The sequence below is a fragment of the Puma concolor genome, chromosome D4 (assembly GCF_028749965.1).
Source record: "Puma concolor isolate L17-30 chromosome D4, mPumCon1.1.hap2, whole genome shotgun sequence".
Classification (NCBI taxonomy): Eukaryota; Metazoa; Chordata; class Mammalia; order Carnivora; family Felidae; genus Puma; species Puma concolor.
In genome coordinates this window covers 81359693-81376661 of record NC_141679.1, presented here as the reverse complement: position 1 = coordinate 81376661, position 16969 = coordinate 81359693, and the positions used below count along the sequence as shown (strand labels likewise).

Below are 16969 nucleotides of genomic sequence, written 5' to 3'. Positions count from 1 at the left end.
CAAATGTCCCACCACCCAGCCAACTGCCTGGGGCTCAGTCCAGATCCAGGGACAATCTCAGCATATCATAGCTGACCCCAGTTTTTCCTTGGACAGCCTCTGCCCCACCTTAGGAAAGCTGTCCTGCCTCATGGGGCCCTATGTTTTGTCACCAGGAAACGTCCCGATGTTGTGACGGTGACCGAATGGAAGGCGCCGGTCGTGTGGGAAGGCACTTACAACAAAGCCATCTTAGAAAATTATTACGCCAGACAGAAAATTACCGTGGGTCTAACGGTCTTTGCTGTCGGAAGGTAAGTGTCCCTAATAAAGTCGACCTCCGTCTTTTCTTGTTTCATTGTCCAGATGTTTGTGAGGGGCCCCCTGGGCTTACGGAGCGCTTCCTGCCTTGTCTGAATTATTAAATAGGAGAATGTGAGAACAGGACCGTTTTAGTCTTGTTTCTGCTGAGGCCCCCAAAAGGCTGACAGAGCAAAACAATAGTAGGTGAGTCGACTCCTTCCCACCTCAAAGTGAGGGTCTCGGGTTGCAGGTAAAAATGTCTGCTACACCCACCGAGCCTAGAGTCCGCAGTCCACCCACAACAACCTCCTTCCTGACCTCCATGGCTTTCTCTGGAAGTTCCAAAAATGGCAGCTGTGGGCCCAAACACGTGTCACTCTTTGCCCTACACTCTCAAGCCCAGGACCGAGGACTGAAGGATCTACAGCAAGCTCTGGATCCAGACTGACCCAACAGGGGTGGTTCTCCACGTTGGAACATGGCTGACCGCTCTTCCTTGGGTTCCTCGGGCCTTCCTTGGCTCCCGGAGATTCAGCCAGCCAGAACTTCCTCTTCCAGACGTTGGGGAGGTTCCCGATTCAGATTCCATTTCCTCGTTTAGAACCCCCCTTCCAAAGCTGCAATCATTCTTACTCGAAATTAGTAGCCGTAATATTAGTTTTAAAGTGTAACCCATTTTGCTCTCTTGGAGAGTTTCTGTGGGTTTGTTTCCCCCAAACAAAAGCAAGAGTTCGATTTGCCTCTTCCCCCACCCCCGCTGTGGGCCTTTCCTCCGGTTCCTCTCCTGGAAACCACACGGGAAGTTGATCCCTCGGCCTGTACAAAGAGTGTCAAAGGCCTCGGCTGATCTGAGCTTGGGCTCTGCCCACTGTAGGACCTGAAGGAGAGCTCCGTGAAGCTCCTGAGACCTCCAACCCAGAGGCCAGAAGCCACTGCTGTTGCAATACTAATCAGGTACGGTGACCTGGTTAGTCACCTGGGCGGCATCTCTAATAGAGACAGCTGACTCTGGCGTTTTGACATTTTCCTCGGGAGAATCTGTACCGTTCTGAGTCAGGAGGCGATACTCAGCTCACCTAAGCCCGCGACACGAATGTGGTAGAGGGATTCGATGCGGGTGTTCCCCAAAAGCACAGAACACTCCACAATGGCTTCACCGTCCAGTTTGCGACTCTGCAGAACCAAGCCGTAAATCGCATATCCTGGAGAAAGCCCTATTTGTAAATCCCGTATCCTGGGGAAAGCCCTAATGCTCTCAGCTGTGAGGCATGAGAGGTACTCAGCAGCAATAAATCCTCACAAGAGTGGATCTGGACTTTTAGGAGGTGTGATGTTTGGTTTGTTTTCAAATAACAATGCAGGAAGCCAACAGCAGTGTTTTAATCCCTAAACAATGTTAAACCTCCAGGGGCTCCCTCCCTTGCCCCTGGATTGTCTCCGAAGCTTCAGAACACAATAGATTTTTCTTAAAGTTCCAGAGTGCCCAAGAATTTCCTGGCAACCGGCCACAGAGCCGTGTTAAACTCCCTGTTTGTACTGCTCAGATCTCTTCTTTCCATTTAAATGAATCAGTACCGTAAACTCTCGGGCTTCTAGAGGGCGGCATTAAAAGCACACTTTATTTTGGTAGTAAAGAAAGGAAATCCAGGCAGCAACCAAAAAGCAAAACAGAGTGCCGGTTATGATGGCTCACAAAACATCTTGATTGGCTGCTGGCATGATCCACAAATTAAAGTCAGTCCACATTCACTGAGCTGGGCCTGAGTCTGGGGTCTGCATGAGTCGCATTAAGCTGTCTGACTACTACTGCGTAGCCTGGGTCGCGGGAGACACCAACACGATGTGTCTTGAATGAATACATACATAGCTGAAACATCGCCACCCACCCATTAGAATGGCCCAGATCCAAAACACTGACAATGCCAAATGCTGGCAAGGGTGTGGAGCGACAGAGACGCTCATTCATTACTGGTAGGAACGTAAAGCGGTGCAAACCATTTGGAAGATGGTTTGGCAGATTCTTACAAAACTAAACATTAATGGTACCACGCAGTCCAGCAAGGGCCCTCCTTGGTGTTCAGCCAAAGGAGCTGGAAACTTATGTCTACAAAACAACCCTATACACAGATGTTTACGGCAGCTTTATTCCTAATGGCCAAAACTTGCAGGCCACCAAGATGTCCTTCGGTAGGTGAGTGGATAAATAAACTGTAACATCTGGAATATTATCAGTGCTAAAAAGAAATAAGCTATCAAGCCAGGCAAAGATATGAAGGAACCTTGAATGCGTGTTACTTAGTGACAGAAACCAATCTAAAGGGGCTGTATACTGTATGGTTCCAACTCTGTGACATTCTGGAAAAGGCAAAACTCTGGAGACAGGGAAAGATCAGTAGTTGCCGGGGGTGGATGAACAGGCAGCACACAGGATTTTTAGGGCAGTGAAAATACTCCATATAATACCATACACAGTGACGGATACATGGCACTGTACATTTGTCCAAATCCATGGAATGTACAACACCAAGAATGGATCTTAGTGTAAACCAGGAGGTGATAAGGACATGTCAGTGTAGGCTCATGGATTGCAAGGCATGTATCACCCTGATGCTAGATATTGATAGTGGGGGGGGAAGCCATGGAGTGGGGGCAGGGAAGGTACATGGGAACTTTCTGTGCTTTCAGCTCAGTTTTGCTGTGAACCTAAAAATGCTCCAAGAAATAAAATGTATTGTGAAAAACAAGGAAAAGATAGTTAAACCAAGCTTAAGTCAGGGGTTGTTTGCTCTGGTGTTTGGATGAGTCTTACGAGGGTGGTGTCTTAACAGTGGATCGGCGTTTGGGGTGAGCAGTGGGAGGCTCACGGGGTGAATATGTAATATGGAGGGATATCCCCGTCCCATAACCCATTCTCTGGGTCCCAGAGGAGGATATAAGAATGGTGATGGTTAGGCTTAATACATCCCCAAAGGACCCAGATGTCACTCTTGCATCTGGTAGGGCAGGAGCAACGTTGGGTATAGTTTGAGGGAGAAGTGGTGTCCCCTGCTGTTGGGCAGAGGATACACAAATTTCCAGCTATAAGATGAGTAAGTTCGAGGGATCTGGTGTATATCCTGGTGATTATAGCTAATAAAACCGTATTATACACTTGAAAGTTGTTAAGAGAATAGACCTCCAATGTTCTCACCACAAAAAAGAGACGGTAGTTATGTGACACGATGGAGGTATCAGCTAAGGCTATAGTGGTAATCATTGCGTAATATATAAGCATGTCAGATCAACACTTTGGACGCCCGACACTCCCACGTTGCTCTATGTCAATTCCACCTCAGTAAAGCTGGGGGAAAAATAACTAGCACCCACTCTGCCTGCCCCCAGTCTGGCCCAACTGATAAACAAGGCAAAAGGCTAAATAAGATAGATGATAGTGAGCATCACCTTTATCACAGTTAAAGCTGGTGCCGGGGAAAGTGGCTTCTATTTGCAGACCCTAGGTCTCCTGCTACTGAATCACGGAATCTGAAAGATTAGGTACCCAGGCTTCCAGATGTGGAGTAGGGCCTGTCTCACTAGGGCTCACTTTAAGGCCCCGAGCTGTGCTGTTCGGAGCACAGACTCTCCCCACCTGCTGGTGGCCATTTCCAAGAGGCAGAGTGGTGGGGGCAGGGCTGCAGAGGCCCCGTCACTCTTCCAAAATCAGCAGGTAAGTCACTCCTCTTCCCCAAAGTGGAGCGAATGAATGGTGGAAGGCAGCCAGGAATGTTACACTATCAGATGTGGAAAACACATGTCTGGGAGAGGGGAAACCATTCCTCCCCTAAACTGCAAAACCAAAACAAAACAAAACAAAACAAAACAAAACAAAACGATGATTAGAATAGCACGCAGCCTCCTGTACAAATCCCAGTGGTTAAATTTGTCCCCTTCTCCTTTGTTTCAGATACATTGAGCATTACTTGGAGGAGTTCTTAATATCTGCTAATAGGTACTTCATGGTTGGCCACAAAGTCATATTTTACATCATGGTGGACGATGTCTCCAAGATGCCCTTGATAGAGCTGGGTCCTCTGCGTTCCTTCAAAGTGTTTGAGATCAAGCCTGAGAAGAGGTGGCAGGACATCAGCATGATGCGCATGAAGATCATCGGGGAGCACATTGTGGCCCACATCCAGCATGAGGTGGACTTCCTCTTCTGCATGGACGTGGACCAGGTCTTCCAAGATAGCTTTGGAGTGGAGACCCTGGGCCAGTCGGTGGCTCAGCTACAGGCCTGGTGGTACAAGGCAGATCCTGACGAGTTTACCTATGAGAGGCGGAAGGAATCCGCAGCATACATTCCGTTCGGCGAGGGAGATTTTTATTACCACGCTGCCATTTTTGGAGGAACGCCCACTCAGGTCCTAAACATCACCCAGGAGTGCTTCAAGGGAATTCTCCAGGACAAGAAAAATGACATAGAAGCCGAGTGGCATGATGAAAGCCACCTAAATAAGTATTTCCTTCTCAACAAACCCACTAAAATTTTATCCCCAGAATATTGTTGGGATTATCATATAGGCTTGCCTTCAGATATTAAGATTGTCAAGATATCTTGGCAGACGAAAGAGTATAATTTGGTTAGAAATAATATCTGATTTTAAATTGTGCCGGTAGGTTTCTGAATTTGAGAGAGTAGTATTCTGGCTACTTCCTCAGAAAAGTAACACTTAATTTTAACTTTTAAACAATACTAACAAACCGCCAACTTCTCTTCTTCCTGGTAACTTTGAACCTTGCATTATGGGAGGATGAAACCTACAGGAATCAGATGTAAATTCCCAGTGATTTCTGATCTCTTCTGGGTTTGGGGGAAATACTATCAACTGGACCAAACGCTCACCAAAAAATTGACACAGGCAAAGAAAAAGCCAGAAACACTCTACATGTGCCAGATAATGTACTGGAGAAAAGGGTGCTAAGGGAAGTGTTTGGCAGCAAGATACGATTGTGGGGGGAGGGGGTCATCCCCTTGACTTCAGTGTCTCTGCTGAGTCCCAAGCATCATCGAGTTGCTTGGCGACAGAAGAACTCTGAGTAAGGGCACGGTCCACCTTGGCAATCCTCACATGGTTTCACTGGCAGACTGCTTCAGGCCATTTGCCACCCGTGTTCTTTTCCCATCGGGAAAATGTTGTTTGGCTCCCGTGCAGAATCTTCCTGGTGGAGATTCCCAAGGGAGACCATGGTGGCGCGTGTTTGGAGTCACGGGGAATCTGAATGAGCCAGTGGTTGCTCAGCATGGAGTGAAAACAGACTCAGAGTTGAGTTTGCCATGGAAAAGCAAAGAGAGTGGAAAAAGAGGAGGCTGATATCTGTGGGCCACCTCGGAGGGGCCCAGGGCATGGGGCTGGTCCTTAAACACAGCATGGATCCGGGCGCTGAGTGGGGGGCAGGGTGGGTAGTCTCTGGCTTCCGCAGACCCGCGACGACCAGCACTGCGGGGACTTGAGTGGAAGATGTTTCTTGTTTTGCCCAAGGCGCATTCAGTCCGCCAGACTCCGGTCTTCGGTTCCTTGGCCGGAGAAGTGGATGGTGTCAGAGAAGGCAACGGCCCGCAGTGGACTGAAGAGGCTTGCAAGGAGTTACGTTTCCCAAACCCGGGCTTCATGACAATAAGTCATCAACATGCCCTGCTGCCACCTGCTCTAACCCTCAGGGTCCCCGCAGCCCGTTACGCCCCAACCTGGAGGGCTGACATCAAGGAGTTTGGAAAGCCCTCGGGTCAAGTAACTTTTCATTTTCCCCTGCCCTGTCTGCACTACTGAAGTGTGACAACCAGATACATTTAATAAAATGGCTAATTGATTTTATATCGAAAGCAGAGGGGATGGCGGTGAGAGACCCAGTCCTCATGAATGAACAGCTTAACATACAATGCCCTTCTCTAAGAGAAGCTATGGAATCCTACGCATTACTTCAAGTTGAGCAATTCGATGTACAGGAGTTAGGAGGCAGCATTTACATATGCAGGTGTATTTATAGTTTGCTCATGTTCCAGTTTTGGTCATTTGTTTCCACTTTTAAGTGATTTATTTGAAGAGCCACCGCACTTGGTGTTCAGCACAATGGGCTTATTTGATACAGTGAAACCTACATTTTTTTCTACCATGTCACTGTGCCTCCTACTCTTCAATCCGTGCCAGAAAATCTCACAATCCAGCAAAATGAAGCAAAACCAACAACGACAACAACAACAAAAATTCTGAAGAAATGGGCTTTGTAAAAGAAAACGGAGACCGCATGTCAGGACGCTGCCTCTCCAGAACTGACCTTTCCTGGGATCCATCCATTCTGGAGTAGAGACAGTTAAGCATTTAAATCCTAAACCAAAGAAATGATCTCTCTTAAAAGATTAGGGAAGAGAGTTGATGTTTACTTTTGAGGGAATCTGGATATTTTTTTTACTCATTTAAATTTAAATCCCCAAACAAACTCCAGATCTCATTGATAGTTATTCTTAAACATTAAAAAAAAAAAAATAAAATTCACAATTCACAATTGAATAAATTATTTTCTCAATAGATCCTGGTCTGGTCATGGATTGTGCATTTTCTCCCAAAGATGTTCAGGATCGTCAGTTGTAACATTTTAAATTCTTGGACTCCAAAAAGTCCTGATGTCCTCTTAAAAATGTGTTCACTATTACAAAGATAGAACATGGTTGAGAGTCCCAAGCTTTCAAAACAATAAGTGCTTATGGAGAGCTTTCCAAAGTGGTGCATTGAAATAATTCACTGCCAGTGGAGGAACCAGAAAGAAAAAGGCTTGCCCCTCAACCCCAGGGTGGGGCGCCAGCACAGAGGGAGAAAACAATGTCATAACTACATCTGGGGATTATTAGTCCTGACCTCTGGGGAATATATGTGGCCAAGGAGGCGCTGGAAAAAGGCTGGATCTCCAGCAAAGTCAGGGCGGGTGTATTTGTAATAAATGGAAAGATGAAAACCGACCAGACTGATGTAGTGTGGCACACTGGATATACAACAGGGCATCATTCCCTCATTGGAGAGAATTATTTTCATTTTATAGATAAGCAGAGTGATATTCAGCAAGGTTAGCCACCCAGCTAGCAAATGACTGAGCTGAAGCTCAAACCAGAGAAGCTGGCAAGGATAAATGTGTTAACATACACATACGAAGGGCTGCGTGTGTTTCATATCAAGGAAAATGCAACTTTATTTGTTTTTTAGTTTATTCATTTTGAGAGAGAGAGCACAAGTGGGGGAGGAACAGAGAGAGAAGGGGAGAGAGAGAATCCCAAGCAGGCTTCACGCTGTCAGCACCAGACCCCGACTCGGGGCTCGAACCTACGAACCATGAGACCATGACCTGAGCCGAAATCAATAGCAGCCTAACCGACTGAGCCACTCAGACGTCCCGGAAGATGCAACTTTATAGAAGTATCTTATAAAGGGGCATTTTTCCATAAGAATATTTTAAAAATTAGGTGTGTAAGGGGCACCTGGGTGGCTCAGTCGGTTAAGCATCCAACTTCTGCTCAGGTCATGATCTGGTGGTTCGTGGGTTCGAGCCCTGTGTCAGGCTCTGTGCTGGCAGCTCAGAGCCTGGAGCCTGCTTCGGATTCCGTGTCTCCCTCTCTCTCTGCCCCTTCCCCACTTGCTCTCTCTCTCTCTCTATCTTTCTCTCCCTCTCCCTCTCAAAAATAAATAAACATTAAAAAAATTTTTTAAATAAAAACTAAGTGTGTCCCCAAGCCTGTTGTACTATTTCCCACTTTTTCTGCATGAAACCTCCCCAAATGCATTAAATTATTTAAAATGGATCATATAAAAAATAAATAAAGACTGTGATCATTCTCTTTAAAAAATAAAACATTTTTCTTTTTAAATTTTATTTTGAGAGAGAGAGAGAGAACTAGCAGGGAAGGGGCAGAGAAGGAGAGAGAGAATTCCCAATAGACTCCGTACAGGCAGCGCAGAGCCCAAAGCAGGGCTCAAACTTACGAACTGTGAGATCAGGCCTGAGCTGAAATCAAGTTGGATGCTTAACCAACTGAGCCACCCAGGCGCCCCTGTGATAATTCTTATCTTTACTTTGTGCATGCAGGGCTGATGCAATCCCTATGGACACACACTGAGCTGTTGTGCCAAGGCAGTGCCTTGGAGGGCATGATTGGGCAGAGGGGGCAGGTGGAAGGGACAGCCATGCCTCCTCCTTCCACTCCTTCTCTAACCTGGGGGCCCCATGCAGCTGGAAGGGGACAGGTTTCTTCAAGCCCTGAAGAGCCTCACTTCTCTTATCCTTGGAATGACACCATCTTTGATGCCTCCCAGCCAAAGTCACCATGTGATTTACTGATAAGGGAATCACAGTTATGGCAATACTTACAGTTAACAAGTATTTATTAAATGCACTATTTGTTAAATGTACCTTACATAAATGAATATGCATAAATGAACATAGGCACAATAGCAAACCAACAGGGGTGAAGCCTCATAGAAAGTGAATGCGTAACATGCGATGTATACTTTTTAAGGAGAGAAAGCAGAGTTAAGTGAGGATCCAGCCGTCAAAGCCTCAGATCTGTAAGGACACAGACTAGGATTCAAACCCAGGACTGTCTAAAGCCTTTGCTCTTTCCACAGCTCCCATCTGCTTCCCCCACTCTCTCTTTCATGTATGTGCATGCAAATACACACACACACACACACACACACACACACACACACACACACATTTTACTATCTTGTTTTTGAAACTGGAGGACACCAAAGTAATCACCACCAAAAGCTCTCAATTCCTTTATGAGGCATTCAAGAGAGAATTTAGTAGACCAAAAACTCTTAGAATGTAGGTCTAAAGCCATCATAGAGCCAAGCTGGAGAAGCAGACAAATGATACATGAGCAATACAGGGCCCAGGGAAGCATGGGGAAAGGGAGGAGGAGACTGCGTCAGAGGGGCTGACTCTGAACTGAGCTTTGAGAGAAGAGAAGGGGGTGACTGAGGAGTGGAGATGGAATGGGTTCCAGGGGGAAGAGCAGCAGATGTGAAGCACAGAGGACTACCAGCAGACCTTCTCGGAGACCCACACAGATGGTGCCGGGGCCTTGGTACTGGACGAAATCACCTGGTAGAGCCTGCGTGGAAAGTGGTAAAGAACATGTGAGCACTTTGGCTGGATGAGGACTCCACATATGTGTAGCATTTGTGGCTCTCTTTCTCCCCTCCCAGCAATGCCTGGGCTCCTTTATGGAGTCTCCATGATTTCTATGGAGCAAAGGATCCAGACTAAGCCGATCAGCACTTCCCATGCCCTTGGTGGCAGTGGTTGATTCAGTGGTGGGCAGGTGACCTAAATTGGTCCAATGAAAGCGAATCTCAGGTTCTCTTGGGAAATGAGGACACATGTTGTATTGGGAGCTTGACCGCAGGGAGGTCAGAGTTAGGATGAAATGGACAATAGGACACGAGAAACAGGGACGCTGAAGGAAATGCAGTCCTTGATGACAACCTGAGTCCCTGGCTCCAGCCTTACCTGAAGCCTGCACTGCTTGTGGGCTTTTCAAATGTGTGAGTCCCATTATTAAGTCAGATGGAAATGGGCTTTCTCTTGTAACTGAAGATATCCCCGTTGAACCCTTCTAGAATTGTTAGCTGCTTAAAGCAGGTCCATAGTTTGCCTTTGCATCAGTTCCAGCCCTTATTACATCACCTACCTCAGAGACATCACTTAATGCATAGCTACTAAATGAATGAATGAATGAATGAATGAATGAATCATCACACCCACTCCCATCATGCCTAATAAGAAATGATTGTTTTTAATTTAAAAATTTTAAATTTTGATTGTAGACTCTATGTCCTACCACAAAGCAGATGCTTTCACATCTGGCACCTGGAACTTTCCATCCTGTATGTCGTACACAGTATGGGGACCTGTGCTTCGGGCTCTAACCTGGGGCCATAACCTGCTAGGTTCAGTGCTGCTTAAGTTCAGTGCTGCTGGGTTAAATTGGGTTCATCAATGTGGAGCAGTGGTTCTCAACCATGATTATTTTATTTTATTTTATTTTATTTTATTTTATTTTATTTTTTAATGTCTATTTATTTTGGAGAGACAGAGTACAAGCAGGGAAGAGGCAGAGAGAGAAGCTAGACACAGAATCAGAAGCAGGCTCCAGGCTTTGAGCTATCAACACAGAGCCCAACATGGGGCCTGAACTCATGAACAGCGAGATCATGACCTGAGCCAGAGTCAGATGCTTAACCTACCAAGTCACTCAGGCACCTCTCAGCCAGAAACCAGGATCATTTTACAGGACCACCATCCCCCCTGCCCTGACCCCAGGGATGTTTGGCAATGTCAAAGATATCGTTGGTTAACTTGGGGGCTGGGGATGCTATTCATATTTAGTGGGTAGAGGCCAGGGATGTTGCTAAACCTCCTACAATGCACAGGACAGCCCCCCGCCCCCCGCACACACACCCAATAATTATCTGGCTCAAAATGTCAATAGTGACAAGGTTGAGAAACCATGGTGTAAAATTTCCTTTGGACTTCATTAACTAAGAAACACTGGGGAGTCAATATGCACAATACCTAATGGCCTATACCCTAGGAATAGTCCCTGATGAGTGTCAAGAGCCTCTAACTCACCTCTTCTTACTCCTGTAACATTTCACAGCTAAGACAGAAGTAGTTCTGTATACTGGACACTGGAGGGCAGGAATTTCCAAAGTTAACACTTAGCCTAAGCTACTGCAGCCATTAAAAACATTCTAGGGCGCCTGGCTGGCTCAGTCAGTTGAGCTGCCAAATCCAAATCTTGGCTCAGGTCATGATCCCAGGGTTATGGGATCAAGCCCCGTATGGAGCCCCACATCTAGCCCTGCAGTGGGCTCCGTGGAGCCTGTTTGGGATTCTCTTTCTCCCTCTTTCTCTGTCCCTTCTCTGCTCACGTTCTCTTTCAAAATAAATAAATAAACTTTCAAAAAAAAAAAAAAACCACATTCCTCTCTAGATATGAAGACTGCACAATTGTAGAAAAAGATATGAATAAATGAAAATAGCTAAAAACATCTAAAGAATGTGCCTGTGAAAAACCAGCCAAAATCAGAAGATACTTTGAGTGAATTGACTAACTGTTCAGAATGAAACGTGGTTATGCTAGCTAGGTATTTTAGGGAAAAGTATTTTTATTGCAAGGAACAGACATCCCCCTGAGCTGTCTAAATCTGAAAGGGAGATTTGGGGGAGGTTATTTTTTGGTAGGGAAAGTTCCACTGAATACAAGAAAGAGTTGACCACTGTGGCATACCTCCTTGCCCCCCAACTCCCTGTGTGGTAACCTCACCGTGGGAGCTTGATATGGGCCCCAGTGGGCATGTTTATACCATGGGGGTCAACAAACATTGCAGGCTTCTTGTTTCTTTTGCTTCGTCTTCCATTTTTCTTTTTTAGGAGTTGGTTGTATAAAAATTTCCTGGCCCATCACTATAACCAGGCCATGAGCAAGAGCCAGGGAAGTTCGAAGAGCTTCAACAGCTAAAACTTGTGAACTTTCCCTAGGGATCTGTCAGCATAGCTTGGCCCCCCACTATTTCCAGACTCAGGGTTTCTTCCTTCAAAACTTTAAATTCCTGGGGCACCTGGGTGGCTCAGTCGGTTGAGCGTCCGACTTCAGCTTGGGTCATGATCACGAGGTTTGTGGGTTCGATCCCTGCATGGGGCTCACTGCTGTCAGTGCAGAGCCTGCTTTGGATCCTCTGTCCCCACCCCCGTTCTCTGCCCCTCCCCCCACTGGTGCTTTCTCTCTCAAAAATAAATAAAACATTTAAAAAAAAACCCAACCTTTAAATTCCTGGAAAAGAAAACCCAAACAGCACAGCATCGACCCTGCTCCCAGCGGCTGTGGATCACACTGCAGGGCAGTTCGAAGGACATATTGTTGTGAGCTGGGTAGGTGCCTCTCCGAGTGTCTCCCACATTCCACTTACAGCTGTCTAGCTGTCAATCACTTCTAAAATAGGTATCTAAAATATCTAAAACATTCCCTGCTACCGTGATCCAAAAATGTTATGTACCACCTGAGCACAGTCCCCTCTCCTAATACCAGACCACAGAATCCACAGATAACATCAGAAGGCCAGGCTTCTCAAAGACTACGGACCCCAGGTTATAACTATTTCCCCCCTTTGGTTCCTTAGAGAACCCATTGGACTATCAACAATCTGTAAAATAAGGGGTAAACATAGCTCACACCCACATACACTAGAGTCAGTGGTGAATCACAACGAAGGAAAAAGGAAAAATTATAGCAACACCGTTTAAAAGAAGGACATGACGGTTATGTGCTCCAGAGGCATTTCCTCACCTTGGAATTCAATGGGCCTCTGCTCTAAGTTTTCCATCAAGGCTTCACAGTCTTCACCCATCGTCCCATTCTACAGATTCTTTGAACTATGTAAGATGGGATTGGCCCTAAGAGTTCAGTAGCAGGGCAACTGGCCCGCAAGCTGGACCAGCTGGAGAACTTTCTCTTGTCCCAGATCTCACTGAAGGTTACAGCTTTTATATTATCAGGCAAATGCAAGGCAGCTGGATATCCTCATGCGCAGGGCACCTGATTCCAAAATCCAAACTAGCCCATAGGAGTTATGCCTCTCTCGTGGCTGTAGGGAGTATAAAGCCCTGGTTCTCAAACCTGGCTGCATCCTGGAATTACCTGGAGAACTAATATTGATGCCTGGTTCCAACCCCCAGAATTCTGATTCAATTGGATGGGTGTTAGGACTTCTAAAAACTTCCCAGGTAAAGATGATTCTGGGAACATGGTGGAATAGGAAACACCAGGAATCTGTCTCCCCACCTAGACAATAATTGCACTGGCAGAATGTGTCTGACGTAACCAGTTTGGAACTCTGGAGTCATTGAAAGCTTGCAACTTCCAAGGGAGGGCTTGGATGGTAGATTAAGATGAATTTTGGCCAATTTCAGCTCTTAGCACAGTAGCGGCCACCTATTCTCCACCCCCAGCCATGTGGCAGGCAGTTGTGCACATGTTCCTGGCAGCTTATGGGAGCCAGAATGGGCTCTGATCACTAATTGCTGCTTAGGATCACAGAGGTGCAGACAAAGAGGCGGGCATCTATTGCTGCCCCTTCCGCATTGTTGCCAGCCCCTCCCCCCTCAGCTGAAGTGACAGCCAGGGGATTTAAAGGGCCAGCACTCCTTTTCGCTCTTCTCATTTTTCCCTTTTCCTCTTTGGGGAGCCAGATACTAAAGACTAGGAGACTCGATAAAGACTACATATACAGGGAAATTAGTAAGTGACCATGCATACCCAAGGAAATACTCAGAAAAGACCTAGAAGATGTTAAATTTACAACTTATCCTGATCCTTGGCACAGAGGCAGCCTATAATTAAAAAGAAAAAAAAAAAGCAAAAACAATAAATGAAAACAATAACAAAAAACAGCTAACCCTGGGGAAAGAGGAAAATCTAACTTCCAGAGGTATCACAGTATTAGATTTAAATGTCCAGTTTTCAAGAAAAAAATCACAAGGCATACAAGGAAACAGAAAAGTATGGCTCATTCAAAGGAAAAAAATAAACAGAAATTGTTCCTGAAAAAGGCCTGATGGCCAATATACTAGACAAAGACAACTGTCAAAGATGCTCAGAGAATGAAAAGAAGATGTGGGAGAAGTCAAGAAAATGATGTATGAACAAAATAGAAGTAAAATAAAGAGAGAGAAAGCCTAAAGAGCAACCAAAAAGAAATCCTAGAGCTGAAAATGACAATAACTAAAATGAAATATTCACTAGAGGGATTTAAAGGCAGATTTAAGCAGGCAAAAGGAAGAATCAGTGAGCCTGAAGACAGGACAATAAATATCGAGTTTGAGGAATGGAAAGTAAAAAGATTGAAGAAAAGTGAACAGAGCCTAAGAAACATGGGACATCATTGAGCAGAGCAACATATGCGTTGGGGGCATCCCAGAAGAAGAGAAAGAGAGAATATGTCAAGAAATAATGCATGAAAACATCCCAAGTTTGATGAAAGAGATGAATATAAACATCCACGAAGCTCAATCAACTCCAAGTAAGACGAACCGAAAAAGATCCTACACTGAGACACATTATAATCAAACTTTTGAAAAATTAAGATAAAGATAAAGAGAATCTTGAAAACAGCAAGAGAGAAATGACTCATCACATACAAGGGATCCTCAATAAGATTACTGGCAGATTTCTCATTAGAAACTGAAAGTCAGAAGAGAGTCTTGCAGGGTGAAATGAAAGGACATTAGATAGTAACTCAAAGCTACATGGAAAAGTAAAGATATTCATCAAAGTAAACACATGGGCAGGGCACCTGGTTGGCTCAGCTGGTTGCATCTGACTCCGGCTCAGGTCATGATCTCTCAGTTTGTGAGTTTGAGCCCCGCATCAGGCTCTCCACTGTCGGTGCAGAGCCCTCTTCAGTTCCTCTGTCCCCCCTCTCTCTCTGCCCCTCCCCTGCTAGTGCTCCCTCTTCTCTCTCAAAAATAAATAAACATTAAAAATGTATACATTAAAAAAATAAAAAATAGGGTTGCCTGGGTGGCTCAGTAAGTTAAGCATCTGACTTCAGCTCAGGTCATGATCTCATGCTTTGTGGGTTTGAGTCCTACATCACCTCTGCACTGACAGTGTGGAGCCTACTTGGGATTCTCTCTCTTGCCCTCTCTCTCTTCCCCCTCTCCTTCCCCCCCTTTCTCTCTCTCTCTCTCTTTCTCAAAATAAATAATAAATAAACTTAGAAAAATAAAATAAAATACATGGGCAATTATAAAAGCCAGTATTGTAACGACAGTGTATAACTCTAGTTTCTGTTTCCCATGTTACTTTAGAGACTAATAGAGTCTTAAAAATTACTAGTCTAAAGGCTAGTATTATTATAACTTTGGTTTGTAACTCCAAATTTTGTTTGCTACATAATTTAAGAGGCTAATGGATTTCAAAGAGTCATTTGTTTATGGTTTTGGAGACACCATGTATAAAGATGTAATTTTGTGACATCAACAATCAAGAGAGGTGGGGACAGGGGTGTGAAGGAACAGTTTCGGTATGTTATTGAAGTTAAGGTGGTATAAATTCTAACTTGAGTGTAATAACTTCAGGAATTGAAATGTAATCCCCATAATAACCATGAAGAAAATAGCCACAGAACACACACAAAAGGAAATGCAAAAAGAACTTAAATCCTTCACCACAAAAAATTAAACATGAAAGAAGACAGTAATGCAGAAAATAAGGAACAAAAAAAAAAAAAGGTACAAGGCATATAGAAAACAAATAGCTAAATGATAGAAGTAAGTCCCTCCTTACAGTACTTACATGAAGGTTAAACCTTCATTCTGATGACGTGGCAAGGACGCCCAAGGTCATGTGAAAACACCTACCTAAGTGACTAAATAAATGTTTCTTTTTCTGTTGCCTTAAAAAAAAACGCTTGTGTTGCATCCCTGCTTATACCTTCTTAATAGTAAGCCATCCCAAACACCTCCTGAAAGTGGATGGGCTTTAAAACAGGTTTTGAACATTCTTATGCCGGCTCATGCCTCGCCATCCTATTTGCTGAACCACCAGACACTGCTTCCCCTTCTTTTTCCCTCCTCCAGAAGGCCCTCCTCTTGGAGAGACTCTCGTAATGAGAGAGTGTGGAAATTTCTGCATGTGGATGGCTAAGGTGGCTTCTGATTGCAGTGTAAATGTACATGGATTTTCATTTCCTCTCTTTTTCACAGATGGTTAACATTGATCTGTCTTTCATTTCACTGACCTTTTCTTCTACTGTATACAATCCATTTGTAAACCCATCCACTGACATCCTCATTTCAAATATGGTACTTTTAAAGTTCTAGAATGTCCATTTTTCTTAGATTTCTTTAAAATGTTGATTAATTTTTGAGAGAGGGAGTGTGAGCAGGGGAGGGGCAGAGAGAGGGGGGGAACACAGGATTCCATGCGGGTTCTGCGCTGACAGCAGGGAGCCCGACATGGGGCTTGATCCCACGAACCATGAGATCATGACCTGAGCCGAAATCAAGAGTCAGACATTTAACTAACTGACTGAGCCACCCAAGTGTCCCTAGAATGTCTGTTTTTAAATAGCTTCCATTTCTTTGCTGAGAAATTCCTGTATGTTCATTTGTTTTAGCCAAGTTTTCCAATAAACCCTCAAAAATTTTTATAATTGTTGCTTTAAGATCTGTGTTTACCATTTCTTTTTTTTTTTTTAATGTTTATTTATTTTTGAGACAGAGAGAGACAGAGCATGAATAGGGGAGGGGCAGAGAGAGAGGGAGACACAGAATCTGAAACAGGCTCCAGGCTCTGAGCTGTCAGCACAGAGCCCGACACGGGGCTCAAACTCACGGACTGTGAGATCATGACCTGAGCCGAAGTCGGAGGCTCAACCGACTGAGCCACCCAGGAGCCCCTGCGTTTACCATTTCTAACACCTGAGTTATATTGGGATCTCTTTCTCTTCACTATGGGTCACGTATTTCTGTTTCTTTGCATGTCTGTCAACTTTTCCGAAATGTATGCCTGACATTATAGATGACACGTAGAGACTCGGGATTCTCTCATTTTCCTCTGAAGAGTGTTGATTCTTGTGTGGACAGATAGTTA

General features: G+C 44.9%; 1 protein-coding gene and 1 long non-coding RNA gene across 12 annotated transcripts in view; one reads left to right on the top strand and one right to left on the bottom strand.

Annotated features, from left to right (window-relative positions):
- Window positions 1–7273, top strand: part of GGTA1 (glycoprotein alpha-galactosyltransferase 1 (inactive)) — a 58300-nt gene extending 51027 nt beyond the window's left edge. For all 3 annotated transcript variants that reach the window (XM_086683891.1, XM_086683892.1, XM_025927765.2), the window contains 2 exons: window positions 156–293; window positions 4226–7273. In XM_086683891.1, the coding sequence (XP_086540017.1) occupies window positions 156–293; window positions 4226–4919 (832 nt within the window). In that variant the 3' untranslated portion in view covers window positions 4920–7273. The remainder of the gene's footprint in view (window positions 1–155; window positions 294–4225) is intronic.
- The window catches only part of LOC147575032 (uncharacterized), a 98890-nt gene continuing 83793 nt past the window's right edge, over window positions 1873–16969 (bottom strand). For 8 of the 9 annotated variants that reach the window (XR_015243011.1, XR_015243012.1, XR_015243009.1 and 5 more), the window contains one exon: window positions 1873–4107. This is a non-coding gene — a long non-coding RNA (uncharacterized LOC147575032). Of the gene's footprint in view, window positions 4108–8669; window positions 9425–16969 lie in introns of those variants that run through there. The other variant, XR_015243014.1, reaches the window with a different exon arrangement.